At 43.2% G+C, this 22,720-nt stretch overlaps 1 protein-coding gene across 1 annotated transcript in view; it reads right to left on the reverse strand.

Annotated features, from left to right (window-relative positions):
* Positions 1-5,777: 5,777 nt before the first annotated feature.
* Positions 5,778-22,720, reverse strand: part of LOC135703995 (uncharacterized) — an 81,382-nt gene continuing 64,439 nt past the window's right edge. The window contains exons 2-6 of the mRNA XM_065225356.1: positions 15,262-15,580; positions 15,054-15,199; positions 14,173-14,929; positions 13,905-13,992; positions 5,778-6,077 (exon numbers count right to left, since the gene is read on the reverse strand). Of these exons, the coding sequence (XP_065081428.1) occupies positions 5,910-6,077; positions 13,905-13,992; positions 14,173-14,929; positions 15,054-15,199; positions 15,262-15,580 (1,478 nt within the window). The 3' untranslated portion in view covers positions 5,778-5,909. The remainder of the gene's footprint in view (positions 6,078-13,904; positions 13,993-14,172; positions 14,930-15,053; positions 15,200-15,261; positions 15,581-22,720) is intronic.

Genomic DNA, 22,720 nt, shown 5'->3' on the forward strand with positions numbered 1-22,720 from the left:
CAGAAGGAACAGCAGCAGCAGCAACTTAAGCAGAAGCAGCATAGGAAGCAGCCGCAGCCGTGGGAGCTGAATAGCTAATTCGTGTAGCTGTGGCCGACGCTGGAAATCTCGGGCCGGTCACGCCAAGCGGTGCTTGAGTTTTAATCGGAAAGACAACCAAACAAAAACTATACCATCCGACCATAAGAACTGCTCGAATACATCCATCGCCACCGCTACTACACCACCAGCACTTCATGGTGGCGTTCACCGCCAGGGCTACGCTCGGGAACTCGACCAATCCGTAGGAGGAAATTACCGATATCAGCGGGAACATTCGCACTTGCGACGGGTGGCAGTCCTTGGTGGTGAATGCAGTCAGCAGCAGATCCTCGGACGGCATACGGGTGGGGTATTGAAGAAGTGGAGAATGCGATTTTTGCTGACCTGGGAAGTGATTGTTCTTGGAGGCGTTGTAGACCTTGAAGCTGATTGAATTGCGCGGCAGGGTGTACGTTGTCGACTGCGATGGCGTTCCCATCTAAATCATGGCGGCGCCCTCTTTGGTCCTTCATCAGTTCAAAGTGTGTTCCGGCCGGTGTTGGTTTCCAGTTCTCCGACGGTTGATACCCGGGCGGTGACAAATTCCGTGCAAATCCTCCGCCGGCTCCCAGAAGGACTGGTTGACTAATGATTCGTTGTGCGGGGTCGGCCTTCCGCCAAAGATGGATGTGTTTGAAAACATTGAAAATCAAAACAAAAACAAGAGTTGTTAAAATACCGGGTTGCCAAACAAGGCATTATTCACAAGCAAACAAAAGTCAGTTCAATGACTTTTCTTCTACTTCATGGCACTGCCGATACAGTTGCGGCACACTGAGGTACACTGAGAAAAATGTTGGCGCAAAATAAGTGTGTAGAGTGACCACCCCTTGACCGGAGCAGAAAATGGTTCAACACTATTGCCCTAAGCAATTTCTACTTACCTGCAGGAATTTCCACCCGTTTTGAGTGAAACATTCACCCGTTTTCTATGACGTTTCCTCCAACATGGTTGACTTTTTTTCTAAGTCCAGGATTTTGCTGACTGAGTGGCTTTTACTCAGCTTGACATTTCTCGTTTACTTAGTTTTTGACAACTCGATACATCGGACGAAAGTGAGTACGATCGACTCACCCGGTGAGTAAACTGAAGTTATCGTGCAGGACTTAAAAAAAAATACCAGCCGTGTCGGAGCCAACGCTCTAAGGCTCTGAACCATTTGGTGGATTATTTTAACTTTTAGTTAAAATTTGACAGATGGAAAGTTATCGATGAACCCTGCTATCCGAGCTTTGTTATTTCTGACAGACAAAAAGTTAAATTTTGATAAACGTGGGTTGAAAACCGGTCGATTTTCGAACATAGAAAATAACTTTCGAAATGTCACTTTTAACCACGAGTTAAATTTAACTTGGCAAATGGTTCACAGCCTAATAGCGAATTTGTTTATTATTCAGTTCCAACCTGGATCGGGTATCAAGATCGGGTCTGCTTGTTTTCTGTCAAACGTCAATTTGATCGTTTGTTTTTAAAACCTAACTCAGGTTGAGGTTCGCACTGGCAAAAAGTTCGGTTTCGCACTGGGTTGGAACTGGTTCCAACCCCGATAATAAACAAATTCGCTATAAGAAACGGCGAAATTATTGTATAACACCGGCCGAAAGGTTTAAAGGTAAGTATGAATTGCGTGCGGAGACGGTTTTCAGTTGTCTTCAGCTCCAGTTAATGAATCTGGAGCAGGTAATTTCAATTTCTTATCAAAACAAAACAAAAACAAACTTTTCGGCTGAAAATATCACAGAGTGGTTTTGACTCACTCTGCGCAAGAACTTTGTTTACTCAAAAGTGAGTAAAAGTGCGTCTACTCACTATTGAGTAGCTGAAATGAGCATGTTCGACTCAATTTTGAGTTGTTGCGAGTTACTGTGAAGATGATATTTTTTTCCATGATTTGTTTTCCTTCCTTTGACAAAATACCGACGGCACCGATTGGGCTGGCAAATGTCATTTTCAATGAAAAATCTCACGCGATATTTACAGATATACTTCACTCACTATCATCGCACGAGAAAACGATGATAGAGATTTTTTCAAAATCTCATCAATTTTTTTTTCACGGCAGAACGTGACAGTTTTAAGATCATAGTAATTAAAAGGTCAACAAGTAAGGTTAACTATCCCATTTCCGGCCTATGAAGCACAACCCGCACTTAGTCTTTCTTAATCCAGCGCAGTTTAGCACCAAACGAAATGTTATTATTACTGATGGCTTCCAAATTTATTTACCTTTCAGTATGAACCGAAAGATTTGGTAAAGAGAAAACAATCGTTGAGATGATGTTAAAAGTCTAACACTGCTTCTTGACGCCAAACTCGGCCTACGGATTCTAAACTCGGCCTAACGCATTGAAACGCCAATGAACTCACTTCGGCCTATCAGATGAAGATAAAAATTGATTCGGTCGAAGCGCTTCTTTTGTTTTTGGGAATAATGGGTGCAAACCTTCATATCACGCGTTCTCATTGACCTCGTTCCGTAGCTTATTAACTAAAGTATCACACCAAACGCATAATTCACTTGTTAAATCTGAAATCATGAATTTATTGGAAGTTTTCTGTTCGATAGGCCAAAAATGGACGATTAGGCCGAAGTAGTTCTCTACCCTACCGAGGAAACCTTAATAAAGGGCGAACACGAAATTATTGCGACACATTCAACAGGGCATAACTTTTATACCATTGGGTAAAAATCAACCAAATTTTGCACACTTTCTCATTGATGTGTATTGTGTACATGCTGTCAAACTCGAAGTCGTGTTTTTCGTTTCGACGAAAATGGAGGTGAACCAACGCGAGTTGAGAGAACAAATTCTTTTCAAACACCTGGAATTTCCTGACCTGTCGCACCAGCAGTTGGGAAAAATGTTGAACATTCACCATTCAACCGTCTCCAGAGTGTTGAAGCGGTTCCAGGAGCGGTTGACGTTGGACCACGGCAAAGGAGCTGGAAGAAAACCGGGACCGGAGATCAAAAAGACGGAGGGAAAGGTGAAGCGGATGATTAAAGCAAATCCCAACGTCTCAAGCCGTGATTTCGCTAAAAAGATCGGCATGTCGCAGAGCTACGTCCAGAATGCAAAGAAGAGAGCTGGACTACATACATACAAGGTACAGAACTTCCCAAACCGCGATGAGCGGCAACAATCGACGGCTAAAACTCGGGCACGGAAGCTCTACGAGAAGATGCTGACAAAATATGGCTGCTGTGTGATGGACGACGAAACGTATATAAAAGCCGATTTTAAGCAAATTCCGGGGTTGGAGTTTTTCACCGGCAAGAGCAAGTTCGATGTGGACGACAAATTTAAGAAGAAGAAAATGTCGAAGTTCGCCTCCAAATATCTCATTTGGCAGGCCATCTGCTCTTGCGGACTGAGGAGTGAGCCTTTCGTGACAAAGGGCACAGTAAATGGCGAGATCTACAAATCTGAGTGCCTCGAGAAGCGCCTTTTGCCGTTCTTGCAGCAGCACGACGAAGCTCCGCTATTTTGGCCAGATTTGACATCATGCCACTATTCGAAAAGTGTCCTGGAGTGGTATGAGGCCAATTCTGTCCATTTTGTTCCAAAGGACATGAATCCGCCAAACTGTGCTTGATCATTGAAAAATGACAAGAAAGCTAATGATATATAGTTTCGTCTGGTGACAGTGAGAGGGCTTCTTTTCTCATTATCAAATGACGGCCCTTTGGAGTGAGAGGAGGCAATCCCGCTTACCATTACACCACCAGCGCCGCTAGCAGATAACATATGTTCACACATCAAATTTCAAAGGCATGTAAACAAATCTTTTATTCAATACGCCACCCTGCAATGCATCCTCGCTCTTGAAACTCGTAGCATCGAAACCATCCAATATAGTTATGTTGAAAGCGGTGAGAACATTTTGTGGTGTGACAAAATTATATTGCTGGGGATCTAATCTGGGACAAAATGAGCAATACTTGAAGTCCTTAAATGGACCTCTATATCATGAAAAACAACCTTCTCCTGGAAGTGTCACAATATGTCCAATATCCAAGGTGAAATTCTTAGCACTAATTGTTGCTTCAGATCATTGTACGTTATATGGTTATAATAATACGATCAGTTCCTGCCTCTGAGCTGAGTTGAAAACAAATGAAAAACAAACAATAATAAACAAAGCAAAAATTGTGGTTTCGGATATCATAAAATCACATCAGCCATTTAATTTACACATTTATTTAAATAAAAACTTCTTTACAACAAAATTTATTTGCATTTGTACAACAGCTTAATTCATTGATAACCATGACCAACACACTACAATGCAGATGCTGCTTTCATTGTTGGTTTTCATGTATACAGTAAAAACTGACTCTCCCCATCCGGGAGCATCATGGCAATGAAATCATAGCATAAACCTACTATAATCCGCAAAAATTATCAACCAAAGCTGTGGTTATTACACTTCTGTACTTTCCCGAGGGGAAATCTAAAAGCCAGCTGGTAGGATTTCAAGGGTTCGCTATCTGTGTGTACCTACATACGTATGGAGCAGTGGTAGCACCCTCGATCAGTGCGGTTTTAATAAAATTCAACATAAATACATACAACAAAACGAAAACAATTTCGGGGGATACAAAATACCATAAAAATAAATATAACTACGTACGTTTAACAAACAGTAATAACAAACAATAACGGAATGAAAAAAAAAAAACAAAAACCCTAACAAAATCAACAACAACAAAAAATGGTACGAGGAGGCAAAACCCCACTGGGAGGAAATAAAGGAGCCCCAAACGGGCTGAACACAGTGGTGGCAGGAGAAGAGGAAGTGCGGAAAAATGTATGCTGTCAATGGAGAAAACAAGCTGCTCCCATCCACGGGCAGTAAACGCATTTGGTGCAGCAATGAAAAAAAAAATCAGTTCAAATAAATACAGCAGCAAATTGAAACTGGAGACCGACTTCACAGCCTGATACCTCGGTGCTTGGAGTATTAAAGAGTACTTATAGTATTAGGTTCACTATTTCATTCGGTGCTGACACAATATGCATGTTTTGAACACCCCAAAATTGACGATGTGCATGTTTGGAACATTTCTAGGTAGAGCTGGAATTAGGGCGTAAAAGAGTTTGTAAACAATGAGTTCTCTCGATGATTTTTCCGGAAGTCATGGCTCTCCTTGGCAAGTCGACATCACCATCGAGTAGAGGAAGACTTCTCTTACTCGATAGAAATGTTGATTTGCGTAGGCATGCCTTGAATTTCGAGAAATCAACGTGAGAATTCATTGTTTACAAAGGCTGTTACGCCCTAATTCCAGCTCTATCTAGAGGAGAAAAGGGATCTTATCTGGGAAATGGAGAACCATGCTCCATCACTGATCCATTGCATGGAAGAAAAAACTTTAGAGCTGGAGCGTTCCCTACATTCAATTCACAGATATGACCCTTTTCACTCAATACAATGAATCGTATTGCTCCATAAAAAAAACATCGTCAATTTTGGGTGAATATATGTAGTGGTTATAGGCTTTTTCAAAGAAGCAGAACACATTTGTTTGATTTGAAATTCAACATAAAAATGAGCTTATGATGCAGCTCACATCGATCCCAAGTAACATTACAAGTCTTATCGAGGTTTTAAAGCACGCTATAAGTCTAGATTATGGTCTGCGGAAGCATCGTAAATCCAAAATTGTTTCTTGGAATATTCTCCAACCAATTTGACATTTTCCCAGTGCGATTTGCCCTTACGACTAAATATTAATATCACAATATTTGGTTTTCCAAAGCAGGTGGTAACAGCTATAGTAACTTCTAATTCAACAGGAAACGCCACGTCTCTTCATTTCCAGTTAGTTGTTTGATATCGTGTCCATTATCCACTGACGATAGAATGCGATCTTGGTGTACACGTCCGGGTAGTTCTTGAAGGCACAACCGGATCCGAATGAAGTGATCCCAACCAGTATCCACGGTCCATGTTTGGTGATGCGGCACTGCAACGGGCCACCAGAGTCGCCCTAAAAAGAAAAAAAAAAGATCGGTTACTGTTTAGCGGAAACAATATTTGAAGTTTATGTTTGGAACAATTCGCATCTTGAACAAAATTGAGATGTTTTTTTTTTCATTCATTGAGTTGACATAATCATTTTTAAGTTCACGATCAATATAAATCTATCGTTTGGATTATTCTCGCTTATACAATTGAATGTGGTTCATGAATAGCCAGTTTGAATAGGGTTTAATCATGATTTGTTGTCTTTTATGATTAACTGAAAGAGATATGTATTATGATTCTTCTGGGTTCCAGGCCAAATAGGATTTAAAAAGACACAACCGTATGGTTAATGTAGACTACGTTAAGCTGTTTAGTGAAATTCTCGTGCATTTTTCTAGATATTGATGTAAAATACATTAGAAGTAACCTATGATTCCAGTCCTATGTATATGTTTTGAATTTCCTGCTTAGTGAAACTTGATTAAATTAATGAACTCATAAAAATTAGAATACATATTGTCACCAGATGTCCCACCGGAAGAACTGGAACATCCGTTAAAATTATTGTGATGAATATTGGATCAAAGTATGCCTTGATTTATGTATGTTACCATAGACGAGTGCACGGATGGATTTGAGTTCACTCACTCGACAAAAGGTGACACAACAGCGGGGCCCTGTTTACTAAAAATGAACACATATATGTTCATTTCTAGTAAACATGGCCCCGCTGTTATGTCACTTTTTGTCGAGTGAGTGAACTCAAATCCATCCGTGCACTCGTCTATACGGAATGCAGGCCAATGGTGATTTATGAAATACCAACTCGTCATTGACTCCAATTGGTCACCAGATGGCCCACGGGAACATGGAACTGCAAATCGCTCGGCTTCCCAGGCTGCGATAGGTTTACCTATGACGAACTTCGAAGTCGTAGCACTGCAGGAACTTTGCTGGCCGAGACAAAAGGTATGGAAAAGCGGACATCGAGTGGCTACTTTCTACCAGAGCTGTGGCACCACCAACGGGCTGAGGACCGGCTTTGTAGTGCTGGGTAAGATGCGCCAACGCGTGATTGGTTGGCAGCCAATCAACGCGATGATGTGCAAGTTGAGGATTAAGGGCTGTGAAGCGTTCTATGCGCAGCTGGAGCAGGTGTACGACGGCTGTTCGCAACGGGCCGTCAAAATCGTCATCGGCGACATGAACGCTCAGGTAGGACGGGAGGCAATGTATAGACCGGCAATCGGGCCAAACAGCCTGCATGCCGTATCAACGGCCAACGATGCGTGAACTTTGCAGCTTCTCGGGGTATGGTATTTCAAAGTACCTTTTTCCCCCGCTAGGCCTTGTGGATATCCTAGCGGGGGAAAAAGGTACTGATCAACACACAGAAAACCAAATCGATTACGTTCTAATAGACGGGAAATTCTTCTCCGACATTATCAACGTCCACACGTACCGCAGTGCGAACATAGATTCGGACCACTACCCAGTTGCAGTATTCATGCGCTCAAAACTATCGACGGTGCAAAACACCCGTAGAAGTCGAACGCCGCGACCCAACATTAAGCAATTACGGAACGCCAGTGTTGCCCAGGACTACGCGTAGCAGCTAGAAGTTGCACTACCCACGGAAGAGCAACTTGGTGCAGCTTCTCTTGAAGATGGCTGGAGGGATATCCGTTCCGCCATAGGTAGTACAGCTGTAGCGGCACTAGTTAGGTACTGCGGTCCCGGACCGACGAATTTACTGTTTTGACGGCGAATGCAAACTGTTAGTAGAGGAGAATAATGCTGCAATACCATACGAGATTGAATAAGGAGGAATACAGACAAGCGCGGAACAGACAAAATCGGGTTTCCGAAGGAAGAAGCATCAGCAGGAAGATCGAGATCGCGAGGCGATGGAAAATCTGTAGACACACGGAAGTTCTGCGAGAAGCTAAATAGTTCACGCAAAGGCTACGTGCCGCAAGCCGATATGTGCAAGGACTTGGACGGAAACCTTCTCACGAACGAGTGCGAGGTGATTGAGAGGTGGAAGCAGTACTATCAACAATCAATACGAAACTAACGATTTTAAATTGGCTCACTACTTGACTAGCCTATTGGTCCCAAGCAAACGGTTAACGTATCCCATTCTAGTCGAAATTCTAGTACTACGCAATGTTTGTTTTGATTCGCTATGAAAGTTTGACAGATAAAATGAGGGGTTATTGGTTTTTCCTATGTTACGAGGGGTAAATCGATTAGCTTGGGACCGAAGAGAGTACCAGAGCTGAGCCAAAAAGTTGAGCACGTTATTTCGGGACCTTCTAGTCTTAGAGTTACCTCTATGGTACTATCATTGAGGTAACTCTAAGACTAGAAGGTCCCGAAGAAACGTTCTCAACTTTTTGGCTCCGCTTCGGTACTATTTTTGGTCCCAAGCTAATCGATTCACCCCTCGAAACATGGGAAAATCCACGAACCCCTCATTTTATCTGTCAAACTTTCATAGCTAATAAAAAAAAGTGTAGTACTAGAACTTCGACTACAATGGGGTACGTTAGTCGATTTGCTTGGGACCAATAGGCTAGTCAAGTAGTGAGCCAATTTAAAATCGTTAGTTTCGTATTGATTGTTGGTACTATGACGAGCTCCTCAACGGTGAAGCAGCAGAAAACGAAGGTGACACGGCAACAGACCTTGGAGCACGCACAGAAAACGACAGGCTACCGGGTCCTGATCTTCAAGAAGTTGAGGAGGAGATCGGTCGGCTGAAGAACAACAAAGCAACTGGTGTAGATCAACTACCAAGTGAGCTATTCACTGGCTAGAGCGCTGCACTGGGCAATTGCCAAGATTTGGGAGGAGGAGATATTACCGGAGGAGTGGATGGAAGGTGTCGTATGCCCAATCTACAAAAACGGCGACAAGTTGGATTGCTGCAACTACCGCGCGATCACACTGCCTACAAGGTACTCTCCTAAATTCTAATCGACATCTTGGCACGGAATTTTGAGACGATGGTGGAAACGCACATCAGACTGAAGGCTGAAGCTAGGTGGGTTGGACTTGCCCTCAACACATCAAAGACAAAATACATGAAAGGAAGAGGTTCTAGGGAAGACAATGTTAGCCTCCCACCCGAGTTCATATTGACGGTGACGAAATCGAGGTGGTCGATGAGTTCGTGTATTTGGGCTCACACGTGACCGCTGAAAATGATACAAGCAGAGAAATTCAAAGAAGCATTATGGCAAGAAATCATGTCTACTTAGGACTCCGGTCGAATAAAATTCACCGCCGCACGAAGTTGACTGTCTACTAGACGCTGATTAGACCGGTGGTCATCTACGGCCACGAGACCTGGACTATGCCCGTGGAGGACCAACGCTCTTGGTGTTTTTGAACGGAAGGTATTGCAGATGGATGACGGAACGTGGAGGAGACGAATGAACCACAAATTGCACCAGCTGCTGGGAGAACCATCCATCGTCCACATTGCAAAAATTGGAAGACTACGGTGGGCTGGGCACGTCGTAAGAATGTCGCACGACGACCCAGTGAAAATGGTTCTAGAAAGCGACCCGACAGGAACAAGAAGAAGAGGCGCGCAGCGGGCAAGGTGGATCGACCAAGTAGAAGGCGACCTGCGGACCCTTCGTAGACTACGAGGCTGGCGCGAAGTGTGGCCATGGATCGAGTAGAGTGGAGACGACTTCTCCGGACAGCAGAGGACAGCAAGGCCTTAGCCTGATTGGTAAGGTAAGGTAAGCGTAAAAGTAAAACTTAGTGAATGGATAAGTGCTTTTAGTAGCTCATGTCTCCCGATTTGACAGATCGTGGGTTGCCACGGCTTGTTCTGATATAAAGAGCTCCACATTCAACCCTCGTTAGTTGCCTCTTTTCTTTGTATACTTAACCATTTTATCCAACATCCCAGCGATTTCTCGTGGACGTGCAGAGGTCAAGACCCAATCCTTTCTTGACCTACATTCAGACGCTGCCGGCACTGGTATTGCTTTATTTTAGAGCACCAATTTTAACACATTGAGGATGATTGATAGTCCCTGTTGGTTCTATGTGTAATTACAGCTGATTTGGCAATAACGGAGTAGCATCCGTGAGCGATCAATCATGACCATGCTTACCGAAGTAACAATTCAGGAGCCATTTGGCATCCAATCTGATTTATGATGGTTTTAAGACGGCAATGAACAATCCATTCAGTTTAAATACAGCATTTCAAAGTGCAAAGAGGCAACAGGCAAATTGAACCCACGCCAACATGCCTTTCGTGCCGGCAAGGGCGTCGACTAACACCTCGCCAAGCTTGAGTTCCTTATCAGCCTTGAAGAAAACGATATATCGAAGGCCTACGATTCAACATACAGACCCAAAATATTATGTACCTTAGCAGGATGGAGAATTTCTGGACGAATGATGAATATTCTGTCCAGTTTCCTTACTGACAGATACTTTCAAGTAGCTGCCAACGGATCACTCTCAAGTATCAGAAAAGCTAAAACGGAGTGCCACAAGGCTAAATCCTTTCTGTAACTCTGTTAATCGTAGCTATGCAGCCAATTTTCAATGTCACACCAAGTGGAGTTGAAATCCTCCTATACGCAGACGATTTCATTCTCATAGCAAGAGGAACCAAGCATGAAACTATTCGTACGGTTCTTAGAAAAGCTGATGTAGCAGCTTGTGACAATTTCCTTGTAACTTGGATTATTGTCGGATAATTAAGTTATCGATAATACTGAACGCAAATAGGGTCAATTCAATAGCGCATCGGTACCACATAAGAAGAACGTAAAGTCTTCATTCATCAAACATAACTCAATGACAAAAGATAGAGGAAGGTGGGGTGTGCTGCTAAATAATAGTAACGGATTGCACAGTAAGCTTACGTCTATTCTTTAACCATACATACGATTTTCTCCTCTCACAAAAGCATTTCTACTTTGCACCAGCGGTGGGGGCCCCGTGATGATGATGCAAGTGCACTTCTGCCACCGATGTCACTCGTCGCACTGTTGACTGTTGCGCAACATCCATGTCGTGGCGTTGCTTGCGCTGCTGCACCGTCGCGTGATGTTGTCGTGTACCACCAATTGTCGCGTAACAACTCACTGTTGCACGAATTTCGCACGTTCCGGTGCTCTCCAACAGCTAATCGGTCGCAAGCGACGGCAGTCGCAATGCACTACCCACGACCACGTATTGCGAGTTCCTCTGTGCGATGCGGTTTAACCGCTCTTCTGTCGTCTCGATACCGCTATTCTGGTCTCCTGCAGTCTTCCACGACGACAGAGAATCGCCACGGATATCGTATGGGCCGAAGCTGTCAATAAAAGGCCCTTTTTAGAAGGCCTTTCGTATTGTACGTAGCTCACGGTCTTTCCTGACCAGCACATGCGTTTATTGAGCACTAATGGCGATGATACGAGCTCCTGCGTCCATTTATGATTGTGATGTATGGAGTCATCCTCTTATTGCTTCAGGAATGGCGGTCTGATCATGAGGGAGGGTGCATGCAACTATCCTTGAGAGACAGATCACGCTAATTACTCCTTCTGTCAATCAGGTGTGTGGTCCTCCTTCACGGGAACTTGATCTATCGCCACGCACTTTCAGCAATCACCGAAATTATTTCGCCAGCACTTTTGACGCCAACCACACGATAGTAGTGCTTTAACAACAATACCCCTCCCATTGTCTACTACGGGTATTTGTTCTTGCAAAACGGCTGTGTGGACAGGAGCCGATCTCTTCCTATCGATGTAGGGGAAAAGTTGGCTTCGGCAATGCCTTAACCTATTATCGTCAGGGGGGTAAACAACGTCCTTGAGAGCTCAATTTTAGCATGTGGATACATTGTGTTTCAGAGCAACTATTGGCCAAATTTAAGTGCTCTAGGACTTTGTTTACCCCCCTGACAATAATAGGTTAAGGTATTTCCGAAGTCAACTTTTCCCCTATTTGATAACGCCGTGAGAGAGGATGCATAACAGATGATGAGTTGGGTAATTGGTTACCATAAACGGGATACACTTGAAGAAATTGGTGGCGCATTTTGTCGGCATCATCTCGAATTTTTTTGTAACAAGCTGTTGAGTGGGTAACTACTGTTGGCCTTGCCCTCGCTCCAAGCAAATCCAAACACCTGCCACCTTCGCCACCGAAAACGCGGTCGGGCTATAAAAATCAACAGAACTCCAATCCCACTAGTGAGAAGTATGACAATTTCTGGGGTCCTCCTCGACTCTAAATTAAATTTTTAAGGCACTTTGTAGCCACTAAACAAAGCCGTCGCAGGAGAATCAACATTCTACGAATACTCGGACATCGCCTCAAAAGGAGTAATCGATCAACTCTGCTTAGAATAAGATCAGCACTGGTCTTATCGAAACTTTTTTATGGCCTGGGAATCACGAGCGCCAACATCGAAGCAATAGAACGAATCCTAGGGCCCACTTACAATGACGTAGTTCGCCAGGCATCTGGTGCATTTCCAACTAGCCCCATCATTTCTATAATGGCTGAGGCTAGTTGTCTCCCCTTCCGTATTTCACTTATCCAACGTTTATGTCAGCTAACTGTCCGACTAACGGGAAAAAAAAAATCCATGAAGAACCCGAGTATCCTTTGACAAAAAAAAATAAAAAACCTTCTTCTTGAAACAACCGCATTTTTCCCAGATGTATGCAGAATTCTAAGAACTGCCGATAGAGAGTGGTATGCACCAGTATGGAATAGTTGTGTAAACACAAACGTTAGTTTCGGCTTGCCTGACATATGCAGCGTATTCTCAGCCGATGCATTTGCCCTAAAAACAGCTGTATCGAATATCCAAGACCAAGAAAAAACCCCTAACCGATTCTGCTAGTTGCCTCGATGCACTAGGTGGTCGGTCCAATCACCCATGGATACAGTTCATCGAAAAAAAAAAAAAAAACATATAGGAACGAGACATTACGTTTAGCTGGATCCCTGGCCATTCCGGTATCGCTGGCAACAAAACAGCTGACGAACTGGTCGAACAAGGACGAAGCCAACCGCAACTCGAAATTCCGGTACCATCCCAAGATGTTGTACATGCGATAAAAAGTAGGATTTGGGCAGTAAGGGGATTGGAATGGCATCAAAGTCAGGCCCAATTGCAACGAATTAAGTCAACACCTGATAGATACAACGATCGAAAATGCACCTCAGAACAACGAGTCCTAACTCGAATTAGAATAGGACATACCCGGCTTACCAACTCACATTTGATGAACCACAACCCCCCACCTGTATGTAGGTTCTGCGGAGTGCAGATATCAGTTCACCATATACTAGTGGAATGCAGAGGATATGCACAAACTAGGAAATCTTGCGGTATCAATGGATCACTATGCATGATATGTACTAGCTAACACTACCGACAAAGAAGAAGCAATATTAAAATTTCTAAGGGATAGCAACTTGTTCAATGAAATCTGATTAGGTAGAGTAATCTAGTGTAGTATTAATTATCCTGACACGAATGCCACACAATAATGTGGTAAAGTGTCGTAAATAAATTATAATAATAATAATGGGATTCTTACCCAAATCACTCGAAAATTGAATGGACCAATCACCAATTCTGTTATTATTAGTGACTTATTCCCACCGCGTGATTAAAAAAAAATGATTTGAAATTAATAATACAAATACATCAATAGTAGCAATTGAATTATACAATCCTTACGCAGGTTCACTTACGGAAACCTTGATACGACTCTTACTTCCTCTAAATCATCAAGTTTGATCAACTTCAGTGAGAAAATGTCAATAAATGAGCTTTAATATTTCTCAAACAAATAGTTACCACGCAAGTGCCACCAGTCCCATCGACGTTTCCCGCGCAAAGATGGCCTCGATGCAGTTTGATGAAATCTCCGTACGCTTCTTCGCATCTAAATGAATAAACATCACAGAAAAAAAATAGCAATTAAAAGAGAGTGAACAAGTTGCATTGCACGATGTTCAAAAAAACACGATGGCAATTGGCAAAAAAAGCGTGTTGAATCGATGACATTCGATTCCAGTTAAAAGCAAGCGACGAGAACAAAAGCATCGGAAACAAAATGCAATACTTTTTACTGCTCTGGATGGGGGCCTTAGTCTGCAGCAGGATGTCAGTTAATTCATCATCGATAGTCGATTTGCCCCAACCTGTTGCCAGGCAGTCCACATACTGGGACGTATCGGGCATGGCACTGATCCCTGCTCTATTGTCCTGCTCTCCACCGTACTCGTTTCGGTAGTTGTCATTCCGATAGAAGGCCCCATGGGCAAATTTATCGTTTCGTCGCCGTTTTCCACCGTGACGCGTCCCTCGACGCAGCTCATCGTCATCGTATTCGTCGTCATTTCCATTGTCATCATTGAAATCGGTCGTCTGGTATAGCCGACGCCCCCTTCGGTTTGATTTTGGTATACTCCTGGGCCTGGTAGAATTTCCCCTGTTCAGCAGGTGTTCTCGTATCAGAGTGCTCACCACGATTCGTGCCGTTCGAGGTCGACGGGGTAGCTCCCCTAGGAGTCGTAACCGCCGAAGGTAATTGTCTTCCCGCTCGGGGAGTGGCTCAGGGAAGCTGGATTCCATTTCACCATCAACGTTTATGTTACCATCACCTTCCATTGTAGAACTTCCGCTACCCTTATCCGGTGGGCGGCCTAGATAGTCATAGAAAAATAATGGCCCAGCGCTTGGTTTCGACTTTGAGCGGTCTAGTTCTGGCCGGGGATCGTTGACTAAGGTATTGACTTTGATGTCGGCGAATGGCAGACAGATTTTCTTAACTCGTGAATTTGGTGCAATGTTTGCCGGTTTGTTCAACTTCATGAGCACTGAAAATAGACGTAAAGAAGTTTTGAAAGAATATCGATACCACAGAATAAGCTATGAAAGGACCAGCAACATCCCCATGCAGAGGGGGGCATGATTGAACCGACTTCCATCGTTACCACATACCAAGGTCATGCTTGAAATTGTGATACTTGTCGTGTAGGATAATCTTGTCAACGGAAATCCGCTGCTCATATCCAGATTCCTGCGACCTATCGTACTCGCCCAGTACTACAGTCCAAAGCGGTGGTAGTGGCAAATTGAATAGGTCACTAAAATGTTTCCAAAGTTGTAAAGTAGTAAATCGGGAACTAAATAATACGATAATTGTTACTTGTGAATACAATGCGCCGCCGAAAGGACCCAATTGTGGTCGATGAGAACCCCTCCACACCAGTGACCGATGAATCCATACGAGGGATGCATCAGCTCTAGCGAGACCTGCCAGGGATACTGTCCTTCCAGCGTAGGAACTCCGTGCATAATCTTTGGATTGCGGTTTGCATCATCCGAATCGTTGTCCATATCGGATTGTTGCTGTTCTGAGGAAACTGTCGAAGATCTATTGTAAAAGCTGCTCCATTCGTTGTCGTTCTCCAGATTGCTGCTGCTGCTGCTTCGAGGTTGTCGACGAGATGTGCGAACTCCGCAATCTGTTGAGGATTTGATAGAATAAAAAAAAAAGGATTATTTTTCATGGAACTAAACAAAAACGACACTGCATCGATATAGTACTATTTATTAATGTAGAATTGATTTTTAAGACTATCTGCTTAAAACTTCTAATACTGGTAAACCCTCCCCATGGACATGGAGGTTGACGGTACTGAAGCAAAGGGTTATGTTTAATTTCTTTATATTTGCAACGATGATGATTTCCTATAGTGACACATATCACCTTCTTAATGCTTCAGTATGCCTCAAACGATTAATTCTTGGTTGTTAATAGAACTTTCTTGATGAAATCGGCTGCTTCATGCAGACTGAGCAATTCTGATTGTAGTATCAGATTTGTTCTGTATACAGAGGAACTGGGAGGGCTTATTAGAAACTTCTCACCAATAAAGTAATGATCTTCTAGTAAATATTGCATATCATTTTATTAATATTTTATTTTATTTAAGCATATTATTTTTGTTACAGTCAATTTGCATTAGCATATCATACAAGAGATTTAATATTACTTGCTCGGTTTTGCGTAAAATAATCAATATTTATTTTACTTGTAATTACCTTTGAAAGTTTTTTTTTCAAGTTTTTTTTTGTGATCTGAAAATTTACCCAGATTGGTAAGAAGTTTCGAAGCTAACGCATGTCCACAGGCCTAATAGAAAGATAGACAGAAAAAGTGTATCATGAAGAATGGTTGCATGCAGGGTTGCTTCCACTCACTTGCTATAGATGAGTGATTTTCGGAGTTTTGAATTCGTTAGATATTGTAATGGAGATTTGTGTTGTTAGATGCGGGGGGAGATTGGAGGGCGGGTGTTTGACGCATAGAGCCTGTCAATTTCGCTTTCAGAGTGTCGCAGTCAGCGGTTTTATGATTCGTGAGCGCTCGCGATTCGTAGAATCGTTGATTGTGACTGCAAGTGGATCTGGCGGGTTTTGTGTGTCGGACGCTTGCTTTTTGGCCTCTTCTTGTGTCTAACATGTGCAGATTATCATTATAGCGTCTAATGGTTTTGAAATTCCTGGTTGCGTGAAATATATTTGTGAGAATATCTTTTTGAGATTTTAGTAGTCACGTTTTGTTTGTAGTTTATATTTTATTTATTTCATGTAATTATCGTAAATAATAGTTATTCAATAATAGATAGTTCATCCATATATTCGTACTTTGACGCGAAGCGCTGTGGATTATAAGATGCTCGATGACCCTCGAGGGATCGATTTTGCTTACTGAGCAGAAAATCATGGATTTAACCCCAAGCTCTTCCACAGCACAATGAATCGCCACCATCATTTATATATTTGATATTGAACACTAACCTCGGAAGCTATTTGCATATCAAGCGAAAACGTAGTCCTGTATTGTCGCGAAGCGTTATGGTTCTGAGATGCTCGATGACCCTGGAGGAATCGTGTTTGCTTACTGAGCAGAAAATCATGGGTTTAATCCCAAGCTCTCCGTCATTACTCTTAAAATTCATTATCACTAAACAAAATTAATATGTTCTTTCGATAGATTAAATAAATAACAAATAAACAATACATACTTTTGGTTGCATCGCCAACTTGAGGTGAATCCTAACCGAATACCCTACCCAACCCTCCAACTCCGTAGCACTTATGAGGGTGTCGCTAAGTCGGTGGCCTCTCGTTAAGTAAGTACTACATCAACATTTCCTTCCCTATCCCTAGTTATGGTAAAGATGGGCGTGGCCGGGAATAACGACAGTCATGCTTCTGTTACTCTTGTTTAGATTGGAACCAATGTTTACTCCTCAGCATTATTCCTGAAAGTAGTCTAACTGAGAATTTCAGAAGAGACGTGAGTGTCGCTAGTATCCAATCTACGAAGTATATCATAACAACGCTAACGCTAACGCTAACGCTAAAACTTCTAATACTGGTAAACCTCACCAAACGAATTGAAAAAATCAGCAGTTATTCTCCAGAGAAGCGTTTCTCAATCTAAACGTCCCCAGCTGCTTCTTTGGAAAAAAAAAAATGTTTTTACTGCTGGTAAATAATAGCAAGCATAATAGCTAATTTTACAACATCCATTACCATTCACCCCCTCCCCCTCTAGATTTCGCCACGAGATTTTATGAACCATCCAGAGTTGCGACCTATCACGCTTGGTGCATTCCTATCAATGTGCTTGTAGAAGTACCGTGCCGATTCAAATTTCGGACACTTAAACTCGAATTTCGGACACTTTTAAAAGTTGATTATCTCGGTCGAATATGATCCACATGTCTTGTAAATTTTAAATTTTTTTGACTAGTGCCCTCCACGATCATCTAACATTATTACTTTGTTTCTAACTGGATGTAATATTTAATTAAAAATGAAAGTGTCCGAAATTTGAATCGTCCGAAATTTGAATCGGAACGGTACTCTCCATGACCATCCATCAAGTTGACGAAAGAAGTACGAAGCAATTGGTGAATGTCGTCTTCTGTGGTGATCCATCACCGATCTGGTCATTCCCGACAATCATCTGTGCTCGTTTTGAACCAGTTGCTGCTTTGCTTGTTTATATGAGTATGTTGGTGAGTGAGCCCAATAGCTTTCGTTTAATTTTGCCAGCTTTTATTGTAACTCACACAGTCGTGAGTGCCGAGACGAACTTGGAATGCGTGGGCATTGTTTTCTTTTTCTTCTGTCGTTTCGCTTTTTTCATCATCGTACTGCAGAAGTCTTCACTGTTTTCGTTGTACTTTACATCGTCAGCAGCGAGTGTTACGTTTTGCCTGTGAGCAGCGACTATTACTGGCGATTGTTGTTTGCCATGACCTCTCACTGCGTGACAAATCGTCTGTCAGCGATAGTCGGTTGATGCGTTGACGAGTGTCGAGTGAGTGTCATGATATTTTGCATCACTGGAACCATCATTTAAATTTTTACTTTGTGCGGCATGTTATTTTTTTTTCCAGACGCCCGAAAACAAATTAAAGATATTGGAAGCTTTCGATTTTCTCCAGTGCCTGCTCAGCTACCGTGAAATTGGAACGGTTTTCCGTGTTGACATCCAACGATTTGGTCTTGTTGACGTTGATGGTTAGACCTGCTTCAGAGGAGCGTTCCACAAGGTCGTCGAGCTTACTAATATCGCAACATCATCAGCCAAATCGAAGTCGTTGAGATGCTCCATAGTAATAGGCTGCCACAGCAATCCATGGTTCGGCACACGGTCACCGGCTCCAACCATGATCTCGTCGATTACGATGAGGAACAGTAGCGGTGATAATATACACCCTTGCCTCACACCCGCGATTACCCGAATCGGGTCAGACAAAGCTCCGTTGTGCAACACTCTGCATGAGAAAGCCTCGTACTGCACTTCGATGAGGTTGACGCTCTTATCAGGGACTTCCTTGCGTCTCAGAGCGCCCCACAAGTTTTCGTGGTTTAGTCGGTCGAAAGCTTTTTTTGTAGTCAATGAATACTAAGTACAGGGACTCTTGGAACCCATTGACTGACAGGGACTCTTGGAATGCTGCCTGCTGTCGTCGGAGAGTCGCGTCGATCTTCTCCTGTATCCGATTGAGGATAACTTTATACATAGCTTTGAGAGCAATACACAGTAACATGATGCCTCGCCAGTTGTCGCATACAGTTGGATCCCTCTTCTTGGGGACTTTTACCAAGATGCCCTGCATCCAGTCAGTCAGAAAAGTCGGGGTGTTCTAGATATTGACGAATAGTTGATGCAAAATTTGTGAGGATAGCATGGCGTCAGCTTTGAGCATCTCTGCTGACATGCGATCGACCCCTGGGGCTTTGTTGAACTTCATACTTCGGATGGCTGCTTCTATCTCCTGCAATGATGGAGCTTCAGTGTTGACGCGAGTAACGCGCCTCACCCTTGGCGGATCATGCCGAGATGTTGATGGTTGGTTGACCGTTGAAACTTCGAGTAGTTGTTCAAAGTGCTCAAAACAACCTTTAAACTGGTCAGTGTGTTCGGTGAGCAACTGTCCAGTCGCGTCTTTCACAGGCATCCTTAGGTTCATCCTTGCCCCGCACAGGCGTCGTGAAACATCATAGAGAGGGGCAGATAACACCAGTTGCTGCGGTTTTCTCCCCTTCATCAGCCAACCACCCACGCTCGCTTGTCCCGTATACAGGAACGCTTAACTTCCCTCTCTAGAGCCGAATACCACTGACAGGCCTCGTTCTTGGGTCCTCGGGTCCTTGCTCGCTCTATCGCGGCTTTTGCTTCTCTCCGCTCCTCGATATTCCTCCAGGTTTCATCGGCGATCCACTCCTTCCTCTGAGTGTGCAGCTCACCCAGGTTGTTCTCGCTTGTTTCAATAAAGGCATTCTTGATGCTCGTCCACTGTTCTTCTACGCTGCCACCTTCCGGAATATTAGCTGCGCAAGCCTCGAGTTATTCAACGAACGCTTCACTGCTGGGTCTTCCAGTCGGCGTGTGTTGAATTGCCGCCCGAGTCTCTCTTCCCGCATGCGTAGGCGGATCTCACCGACCAGGAGATGATGGTCAGACGCGATGTCAGCGCTGCGTTTATTCCGAACATCAAGAAGGCTTCGTATCCATTTTCGGCTGATGCAGATGTGTATATCCATCACGGGAGACCCATGTGACTTTATGCACTGGGCGATGGGGGAAGAGCGAACCCCCGATCACCATGTCGTTGTTGGCATCAAACTCTGCAAGCAGCTCGCCGTTCTCGCTGATATCTCCGAGACCACGGCGTCCCATAATGCGCTCATAGTCCGAGTTGTCGGAGCCGATCTTCGCATTGAAGTCGTCTGTGTAGATCTTGATATCACCTTCTGCAGTCTTATCCACGACAGCATTCAGTTGACTGTAAAAGTTCTCTTTGTCCTGCAATTCGGCCGCATCGGTTGGCGCATAACATTGGATTATGGTAAGGTTTCGGACCCGTGTTCTGAATCTGGCAACGATTATTTTCTCATTGATAGATTCCCACTTGATGAGCGCAGGGTGTTAAGCAGAAAGCCAACTCCATGATGTCGCGGAGCGTTTTCACCTCGCATACCAGAACATAAAAGAACCTGTCCCGAAGGCAGCGTTTGTTCTCCAAAGTTCGGCTAGCGGACTTCATTAAGTCCCAGAATTTCTAGCTTCATATAGCGGGCCTCACTGGCAAATTGTGCCAGTTTACCCTGTTGGGCTAGCGTCGTTGTCGTTGCCATAAAATCAGTTCGTAATCTTTCACTATAGGTTTCTGTAACAATTTGAAGGTTTCACAATAGACACCGGGACTCACCTGCCACGAGAAACAAGAATCACTGTTCATTCAGTCAACCAATCACTACAATAGACACTACGAATTAACTTCTTGTCCAGTCAACGGTTCAGTACAAATTAGAATTTGGAATCAAAACATTTGCCCTCGCTTTTACCGCGCGCTGCTTTGCAACACATACCCCAAGGTGACTACATATAGGTGTTCTAATGTGTCAAATTCATGATTCAGCCATGTTGGATTTTTGTATGGGACAGCTACCGAGTTTGTTTACAATTTGCTCTAAACCCGCACTTTTCCCCCCCGCGACCTCCTCGCCTATATAGTGACAAAGCTGTATCACCATTTATATACCCACCATGACATACCCTTTTTTGCATGCCTACATCGATTTAACACCAAAAGTAAGTGACGTAATAAGGAGCTGCTCTACACGGTAAGAAAAAAGTACCCAAAAGTAAGTTCTTTTCCCTCATCTCGGCACTATAGTGCAGGAACCCAAAAGTAGGTAAAGCGGGCCAAAGTAATTTTCATTAACTTGTGTTCAATTCGTATGGAATTTTAAATTAGATTTCTACCCAAAAGTAAGTTAGTTGTATCCGAAAGTAGGTAAATATGATTATACTCAACGTTGAGTTCCCACACTTTGCTACCCCTGTTGGGTGGTTTTGCTACTCCGTTTTTGACAACATTAGAAGGAGAAAAGGAGACAAACTAGTCAAAAGTAGGTAAAAGTGAACTGACCGTTGGGTACTTTTTTCTAACCGTGTATGTATGCAAGAAAAAGATTATCTGTGCACGGTTTACTATAGTTTGGTAATAAGCAGATCGGCAGAGAATACTAAAGAACTAATGATTTGGTATGCATTGGGTAGCATATTAAGTATACTTTCAAATGTAATTAGCCTGGTTTGCCCAATTTTGCCCAACTTCAAGCTGTTGGCCTTGGAAATGGTGCTAATTTTGGGTCAAAACCTTGAATATCTTAAGAAATATTGACGATAGGAACTTGCATCCCAAAACAAAATGGCGAATTTTAAAAAACAAACATACTAATGTCTAAAATTGCTTCCTGAAAATTTATTTGCGAAACATTGATTTTCTGAACGCTCTTACCAAAAAAATTACGTATCACGGTAAACATAAGAGATAGTGGGTTGACCAGGCATACCAAAAGTACCGCCTCATAACAGTATTCCAACGGCTGTTGCTTTATTTTTCCTACGACAGCCTTGAGATTGAGCTATAAGCGACAGCCCACAGTGAGGCTGTCATACGACATGCTACGTTGCCGTCTTGTGCAGTACACGACAGCTCGTTCTTATTCATGTATTTTGTTCGTTCTGCTATGACAGCTTCGGATGGTCATTCGTAGCGTTCCTCGTACATACAACAAACAGTTCGTCAAACCATAGAGGTAACTCTAAGACTAGAAGGTCCCGAAGAAACGTGCTCAACTTTTTGGCTCAGCTCTGGTACTCTCTTCGGTCCCAAGCTAATCGATTCACCCCTCGAAACATAGGAAAATCCACTAACCCCTCATTTTATCTGTCAAGCTTTCATAGCGAATCAAAACAAACATTGTGTAGTACTAGAATTTCGACTAGAATGGAGTAAGTTAATCGTTTGCTTGGGACCAATAGGCTAGTCTAGTAGTGAGCCAATTTAAAATCGTTAGTTTCGTATTGATTGTTGGTCAAACTGCCTATTCGTTGCTGCTGTCTTTGAAATTTTGTTCATATGTCGTGAGACTGCTACTACACTACCAGTGTGACGCCGAAGCTCGGTCGGTTACTATCACGGTCGTGCTGCCCATTGCAAAATTTTCATCCGATATTTTTTTAAAACGCGTGATCTTGAGCAGATTAGACATTCCGACATTCCGGC

This window comes from Ochlerotatus camptorhynchus, unplaced genomic scaffold (genome assembly GCF_037179485.1).
Source record: "Ochlerotatus camptorhynchus isolate MF236.1 unplaced genomic scaffold, CSIRO-AGI_Acam_v1.1 ptg000228l, whole genome shotgun sequence".
NCBI lineage: Eukaryota > Metazoa > Arthropoda > Insecta > Diptera > Culicidae > Ochlerotatus > Ochlerotatus camptorhynchus.